Source organism: Salmo salar, chromosome ssa09, assembly GCF_905237065.1.
Source record: "Salmo salar chromosome ssa09, Ssal_v3.1, whole genome shotgun sequence".
NCBI classification, from domain to species: Eukaryota; Metazoa; Chordata; class Actinopteri; order Salmoniformes; family Salmonidae; genus Salmo; species Salmo salar.
Genome location: NC_059450.1, coordinates 47,710,001 through 47,718,325, shown reverse-complemented (window position 1 = coordinate 47,718,325; position 8,325 = coordinate 47,710,001). Strand labels below are relative to the sequence as shown.

At 44.7% G+C, this 8,325-nt stretch overlaps 1 protein-coding gene across 4 annotated transcripts in view; it reads right to left on the bottom strand.

Annotated features, from left to right (window-relative positions):
- Positions 1-2,785: 2,785 nt before the first annotated feature.
- The window catches only part of LOC106611484 (RNA-binding protein 25), a 50,281-nt gene continuing 44,741 nt past the window's right edge, over positions 2,786-8,325 (bottom strand). The window contains exons 15-18 of one of the 4 annotated variants that reach the window (XM_045723754.1): positions 6,435-6,745; positions 5,861-5,959; positions 3,606-3,653; positions 2,786-3,391 (exon numbers count right to left, since the gene is read on the bottom strand). In XM_045723754.1, the coding sequence (XP_045579710.1) occupies positions 3,299-3,391; positions 3,606-3,653; positions 5,861-5,959; positions 6,435-6,745 (551 nt within the window). In that variant the 3' untranslated portion in view covers positions 2,786-3,298. The remainder of the gene's footprint in view (positions 3,392-3,605; positions 3,654-5,860; positions 5,960-6,434; positions 6,746-8,325) is intronic. The other 3 variants (XM_045723752.1, XM_045723755.1, XM_045723753.1) reach the window with 3 other exon arrangements.

Sequence of the window (8,325 nt, the reverse complement as noted above, 5' to 3'; positions counted from 1 at the left end):
TATCTAATGGAGGGTTTAACTAGACTAGTGTTGTTATAGTAGAGATGTCTGGGGACCCTGAGGAGACATTACAACCAGTTAACTAATGGAAGGTTAAACTTACACTTCCATTGAAGCATCGGGAGGAAAAGTGGGCGACTTCATCACTGGTTCCTGAACAAATGATTTGAGTGGAAAATACAGGTGTCATCACATTCTAAAATCCCATCTCCAAGTCACACTGAGGTGGGTGATCATAACGTCTCAGGTTTAGTATGACCTCTAGTGGTTATGAGTGGTAGTACACCAGTCTCCGGTTTAGTATGACCTCTAGTGGTTATGAGTGGTAGTACACCAGTCTCAGGTTTAGTATGACCTCTAGTGGTTATGAGTGGTAGTACACCAGTCTCCGGTTTAGTATGACCTCTAGTGGTTATGAGTGGTAGTACACCAGTCTCAGGTTTAGTATGACCTCTAGTGGTTATGAGTGGTAGTACACCAGTCTCAGGTTTAGTATGACCTCTAGTGGTTATGAGTGGTAGTACATCAGTCTCAGGTTTAGTATGACCTCTAGTGGTTATGGGTGGTAGTACCACCAGTCAGATTTAGCCTGACCTCTAGTGGTTATGAGTGGTAGAACACCAGTCTCAGGTTTAGTATGTCCTCTAGTGGTTGTGAGTGGTATGGCCTATTTGCTTACTGCTAATGTGTCCTGGGAGAATATTGAATTATTTGGGAAGATCTCAATTCCATACTCCTCACGTCCCCTCTCCTCGTCTCCTTCTCAAAACCCATTGGATGAGAAAGCCAGAGGTTCTTCCCCTCTGACCTTCTCCTCCAATGGCTTTTGAGAAGGAGACGAAGAGAGGGGACACGAGGAGTATGGAATTGAGATCTTCCCTTTGTACTCTCTTCCTCAGTTTCTGAGGTCATGTGACTTCCTCATCATTGACTGCCAGGGATCCCTCCAGTTGGGACCTGAGTGACAGAGTTAAATCATATTGGCTCTGCTGATCGTGCCTCTTAACACCGCCCACGCAACGTACAGTACCAGTCAAAAGTTTTTGAAGACATCAAAACTATGAAATAATACATGAAATCATGTAGTAACCAAAAGTGTTAAACAAATCAAAATATATTTTTATATTTGAGAATCTTTGCCTTGATGAAAGCTTGGCACACTCTTGGCATTCTCTCAACCAGCTTCACCTGGAATGCTTTTCCAACAGTCGTTCTCTCAAATAAAGACAAACCCTGGAATGAGTAGATGTGTCCAAACTTTTGACTGGTCGTGTATTCCATGTAAACATACATTCTGATTCCTTTTCTTCACCGACTGTTAACTGTTCACTGATTTTTACATGCAAAAAAAAAACTATTATTTACAAATATAAAAACATTTCAGCTGATTGTTATAAAGCCAAATGGTGGTTCATCTTTTCTTGGAATAAATAAACACATTTTCTCTCTCTCTCTCTCACTCACTCCTGAAACTACACTCTCCCCCAAAAATATCCTCTCTCACTCCTACTATCCTTAGCGGAAAACAGAAAACGAAATAATTGCATCCAGTTCTGACATCACATTTCCACATGTTCAAATTTTAAGATAAATTGCACACTTCATTTAAAAAAAAAAAAAAAAAAAAAAAGCTTCTTTCATTTTCTCATTAGATCCCACGGTGGAGCAAATCCTCCATCAGACAGTACCAAGGAGACCGATACAGAGCCTTCAGAGAGTATTCACACACACCTTGATTTTCCCCACAATTTGTTGTGTTTACAGCCTTAATTTAAAATAGATTCAATTGAGATTTTGTGCCATTGATCTACATACAATATCCCATAATGTCAAAGTGGATTTTTTTTTAATGTTTTTTTATTTTTATTAATGAATTTAAAGTTGTCTTGAATCAATGTCTTCAACCACTTTGTTATGGCAAGCCGAAATACGTTTTTTTTTTAAACGCATAAAGTTGCATGGACTAATTCCGTGTTCAATAAAATTGTTTACATGATTTTTGAATAACTACCTCAACTCTATACCCCACACATATGTAAGGTCCCTCAATCGAGTTGTGAATTTCAAGCAAAGATTCAACCACAAAGACCAGGGAGGTTTTTCAACCGATGGGTAGATGTGTAAAAAATAAAAACAGCAGACATTGAAAATCCCTTTGAGCATGGTGAAGTTATTAATTAGGTTTTGGATGACAGTACACCAAGTCACTACAAAGATACAGTCGTCCTTCCTAACTCAGTTGCTGAAGAGGAAGGAAACCGCTCTGGGATTTCACCATGAGGCCAATAGTGACTTTAAAACAGTTACAGAGTTTAACGGCTGTGATAGGAGAACACTGAGGATGGATCAACAACATTGTAGTTATTCCACAACACTAATCTAAATGACAAGAGTGAAAAGAAGGAAGCCTGTACAGAATAAAAATATTCCTTAAAACGCATCCTGTTTGCAACAAGGCACTTAAGTAAGACTGCAAAAATGTGGCAAAGAAATGTACTTTTTGTCCTGACTACAAAGCGTTATGTTTGGGGAAAATCAAACACAGCCTTGCCAATGACAAGCATACCCATAACATGATGCAGGCACCACCATGCTTGAAAATATGAAGAGTGGTAGTCAATGTGGGAGTTTTTTTAGGATAAAAAATAAACGGAATAGGCAAAATCCTAGAGGAAAACCTGGTTCAGTCTGCTTTCCACTAGCCACTGGGAGACAAATTAACCTTTCAGCAGGACAATAACCTAAAACACAAGGCCAAATATACACTGGAGTTGCTTACCAAGAAGACATAGAATGTTCCTGAGTGGCCTAGTTACAGTTTTGACTTAAATTGTCTTGAAAATCTATGGCAAGACTTGAAAAACGGGTGTCTAGCAATGATCAACAATCAACTTGACAGAGCTTGAATATATTTAAAAAGAATAATGGCAAATATTGTACAATCGAGGTGTGAAAAGCTCTTAAGAGACTTACCCAGAAAGACAAAGCTGTATATCGCCGCCAAAAGGTGCTTCTAACACGTATTGACTCTGGGAAGTTTATACTTATTTAAAAGAGATCTTTTGGGGGGAGCGGTAGAGGGGGGTTGGGGCATAGAAGGGGGTTGTGGGGGATAGAGGGGGGGTTGGGGACTGGTAATAGGCCCATGCTCATAGTCTCAACACCCTAGTGAGTGAGAGGTGTCCGTGTGATCAGTCAAGAGAAATAAAGAGAGACTTGGGAGCCGGAGGAAAAACTGTCCCTGACAGCAGTAGTACTGTAGTAGTACTAGATAGTAGTACTGTAGTAGTACTAGTCTTCATTTCCCCAGACCAATCTTTTTGGCCTCCGTTTCGTAGATCAACAGCCTCCACATTTTAACGATGAACACCTCTGCCTCCTCATCCAGAACCTGCAGGTAACAATAAATCAGTTAGTGGTGTCGTCTCTTACTAACACACGTTATGTCTAGAGTACTGCACTGTTGACGAGAACAAACTTAGATTTATAACTTACTCAAATGTAGGTTTACATTTTAATAACATATGAACCGTAAACTGGTTAATAAGCCTATAAGATTGTGATTTTTAAACATGGTCATAGGAACAATCTATTATTTAACTCACCATGGCAACATCATCCAAGATCCCTTGCGGTGTGCCGTGAGACATCACCTGAGGAGACAACAAGCTGGTAAAACACCACGGAAGACCAAATCAAATCAAATTTGTTTATTAAGTCCTTCTTACATCAGCTGATATCTCAAAGTGCTGTACAGAAACCCAGCCTGAAACCCCAAACAGCAAGTAATGCAGGTGTAGAAGACGGGAATACGTGACACACAAGAGACAATGGGTCCTCAAATACCTTTTGACTGTCTCTGGGAATACGTCACACGCAGAGACAACGGGTCCTCAAATACCTTTTGACTGTCTCTGGGAATACGTCGCACGCAGAGACAACGGGTCCTCAAATACCTTTTGACTGTCTCTGGGAATACGTCACACGCAGAGACAACGGGTCCTCAAATACCTTTTGACTGTCTCTGGGAATACGTCACACGCAGAGACAACGGGTCCTCAAATACCTTTTGACTGTCTCTGGGAATACGTCACACGCAGAGACAACGGGTCCTCAAATACCTTTTGACTGTCTCTGGGAATACGTCACACGCAGAGACAACGGGTCCTCAAATACCTTTTGACTGTCTCTGGGAATACGTCACACGCAGAGACAACGGGTCCTCAAATACCTTTTGACTGTCTCTGGGAATACGTCACACGCAGAGACAACGGGTCCTCAAATACCTTTTGACTGTCTCTGGGAATACGTCACACGCAGAGACAACGGGTCCTCAATACCTCTGACCGTGTCCCCGTCACTACCCCTGACTGTGTCCCCGTCACTACCCCTGACTGTGTCCCCGTCACTACCCCTGACTGTGTCCCCGTCACTACCCCTGACTGTGTCCCCGTCACTACCCCTGACTGTGTCCCCGTCACTACCCCTGACTGTGTCCCCGTCAATCCCCCTGACTGTGTCCCCTCACTACCCCTGACTGTGTCCCATCACTACTTCCACGGCCAATGTGAAGAACAGAATACTACAGTGGAAACATAGTTACATGCTTATGACACGTATTACAATGTATTATACCTTTAAGGTAAAGGAGTAGTCCCAGTCTTACAATGTATTATAGCTTTAAGGTAAAGGAATAGTCCAAGTCTTACAATGTATTATACCTTTAAGGTAAAGGAGTAGTCCCAGTCTTACAATGTATTATAGCTTTAAGGTAAAGGAATAGTCCAAGTCTTACAATGTATTATAGCTTTAAGGTAAAGGAGTAGTCCCAGTCTTACAATGTATTATAGCTTTAAGGTAAAGGAGTAGTCCAAGTCTTACAATGTATTATAGCTTTAAGGTAAAGGAGTAGTCCCAGTCTTACAATGTATTATAGCTTTAAGGTAAAGGAGTAGTCCAAGTCTTACAATGTATTATAGCTTTAAGGTAAAGGAGTAGTCCCAGTCTTACAATGTATTATAGCTTTAAGGTAAAGGAGTAGTCCAAGTCTTACAATGTATTATAGCTTTAAGGTAAAGGAGTAGTCCCAGTCTTACAATGTATTATAGCTTTAAGGTAAAGGAGTAGTCTCCGTTTTACAATGTACTATAGCTTTAAGGTAAAGGAGTAGTTCGCCCCCCACAATGACATATTGGTACCATTGACAAACATAGACTGAGTGTACAAAACATTAGGAACACCTGCTCTTTCCATGACATAGACTGACCAGGTGAATCCAGGTGAACGATATGATCCCTCGTTGATGTCACCTGTTAAATCATCCACTTCAATCAGTGTAGATGAAGGGAAGGAGACGGGTTAAAGAAGGGTTTTTAGGTCTTGAGACATAGATTGTGTCTGTGTGCCATTCAGAGGGTGAATGGACAAGACAAAAGATTTGTGACTTTTAACAGGGTATGGTAGTAGATGCCAGGCGCACCGGTTTGTGACAAGAACTGCAACGCTGCTGGGTTTTTCACACTCAACAGTGTCCCCGTGTGTATCAAGAATGATCAACCACCCAAAGAACATCCAGTCAACATGGGCCAGCATTTCTGAGGAACGCTTTCGACACGTTGTGGAGTCCATGCCCCATGTCAGGTGTTCCTAATGTTTTGTAAACTCAGTGGTATAGGTACATTGGATTTGTGCCATAAATGCTAAAAACATAAGTGTTTGAAAACAGTGACCAGGTAAAACTAAACAAACGCATCGGGTTGCAGTCATACCTTGTCTATAAACTTCTTACAAGGTAAAGAAAACAATGTCATGTTTCCTCTGACAATCATTCTCTCTCCCACTCAATCAGTTTCTAACTAACCTTAGAGCAGACGAAATCGACTAGCGTAGCTTCCTCTTCTCCGATGTACTCTATAATCTTCTTATTGATCCAGGGCCTGATGCGACGTTCCATCAGGGTCTGAGACGGGAAGAACAAGGTTTCAGACATGCCGTGATTTACAGAGAATTACTAGTTCTTCCACAATTCCCAGTTGACCAAATGGTGTCAAGGAGTAGATGATGTTATCTACAGAGGACCAGAACCCATGGGACTTGTTAGTGTGTGTGAAGCCTGCAGGATATTTGAACCACTCCTTAGCGTTGCCTATCGTCACGCTATTACCAACTGACCCACACCAGAGCTCTGGGGTGCCGACCTGCCTCCTCATCATCATCATCATCATCAGGGTAGCCTAGTGGTTAGAGCGTTGGACCAGTAACCAAAAGGTTGCAAGTTCAAATCCCCGAGCTGACAAGGTACAAATATATCGTTCTGCCCCCTGAACAAGGCAGTTAACCCACTGTTCCTAGGCCGTCATTGATAATAAGAATTTGTTCTTAACTGACTTGCCTCATTAAATAAAGGTAAAATAAATTTTAAAAATCCTCCTTACCGAGTCCACAGCAGTCCAGTCCAGAGGGTAGTTGAACAGATCCGGTCTGGCCGTAGGAATCTTCTCAATCAGACTCCTGATGTGTTTTCGTTTCTCCTCTGTGTTCTGTCCTCCTTTCCCTCCAGGTACCTCTGCCCCGTCCAGACCCAAACTCTTATCGTCCTCACCGTAGTCCAGCGGAACCAGCTTACGTTTACGAGGCGCTTCGTCTGCCTCCTCCTCTCCAAACTTGTTGAAGACGCTGTCGACGTTGGCCAGCTTCTTACGTTTACTCCCAGTGTGGATCTGATGGTTGGGGCTGGCGCCGGCACCTGGGGACGGAGAGAGAGACGGGTTATAGTGGGGACGGAGAGAGAGAGAGAGACGGGTTATAGTGGGGACGGAGAGAGAGAGAGAGAGAGACGGGTTATAGTGGGGATGAGAGAGAGAGACGGGTTATAGTGGGGACGGCGAGAGAGAGAGACGGGTTATAGTGGGGGCGGCGAGAGAGAGAGAGACGGGTTATAGTGGGGGCGGAGAGAGAGAGAGAGACGGGTTATAGTGGGGACGGAGAGAGAGAGAGAGAGAGACGGGTTATAGTGGGGATGAGAGAGAGAGACGGGTTATAGTGGGGACGGCGAGAGAGAGAGACGGGTTATAGTGGGAGCGGCGAGAGAGAGAGAGACGGGTTATAGTGGGGGCGGAGAGAGAGAGAGAGACGGGTTATAGTGGGGACGGAGAGAGAGAGAGAGACGGGTTATAGTGGGGACGGAGAGAGAGAGACGGGTTATAGTGGGGACGGAGAGAGAGAGACGGGTTATAGTGGGGGCGGAGAGAGAGAGACGGGTTATAGTGGGGGGCGGAGAGAGAGAGAGACGGGTTATAGTGGGGGCGGAGAGAGAGAGAGAGAGACGGGTTATAGTGGGGGCGGAGAGAGAGAGAGACGGGTTATAGTGGGGGCGGAGAGAGAGAGACGGGTTATAGTGGGGACGGAGAGAGAGAGAGAGATGGGTTATAGTGGGGATAGAGAGAGAGAGAGAGATGGGTTATAGTGGGGATAGAGAGAGAGAGAGAGATGGGTTATAGTGGGGATAGAGAGAGAGAGAGAGATGGGTTATAGTGGGGATCGAGAGAGAGAGAGAGAGAGAGAGAGAGATGGGTTATAGTGGGGATAGAGAGAGAGAGAGAGAGAGACGGTTATAGTGGGGATAGAGAGAGAGAGAGAGAGAGAGAGAGAGAGAGACGGGTTATAGTGGGGATAGAGAGAGAGAGAGAGAGAGAGGACGGGTTATAGTGGGGGCGGAGAGAGAGAGACGGGTTATAGTGGGGCGGAGAGAGAGAGAGAGACGGGTTATAGTGGGGACGGAGAGAGAGAGAGAGACGGGTTATAGTGGGGACGGAGAGAGAGAGAGAGAGAGACGGGTTATAGTGGGGATAGAGAGAGAGAGAGATGGGTTATAGTGGGGATAGAGAGAGAGAGAGAGAGAGAGAGACGGGTTATAGTGGGGACGGAGAGAGAGAGACAGGTTATAGTGGGGAAGGAGAGAGAGAGAGAGACGGGTTATAGTGGGGACGGAGAGAGAGAGACGGGGTTATAGTGGGGGGCGGAGAGAGAGAGACGGGGTTATAGTGGGGGCGGAGAGAGAGAGACGGGTTATAGTGGGGACGGAGAGAGAGAGACGGGTTATAGTGGGGACGGAGAGAGAGAGACGGGTTATAGTGGGGACGGAGAGAGAGAGACGGGTTATAGTGGGGACGGAGAGAGAGAGACGGGTTATAGTGGGGAAGGAGAGAGAGAGAGACGGGTTATAGTGGGGACGGAGAGAGAGAGACGGGGTTATAGTGGGGACGGAGAGAGAGAGACGGGTTATAGTGGGGACGGAGAGAGAGAGACGGGTTATAGTGGGGACGG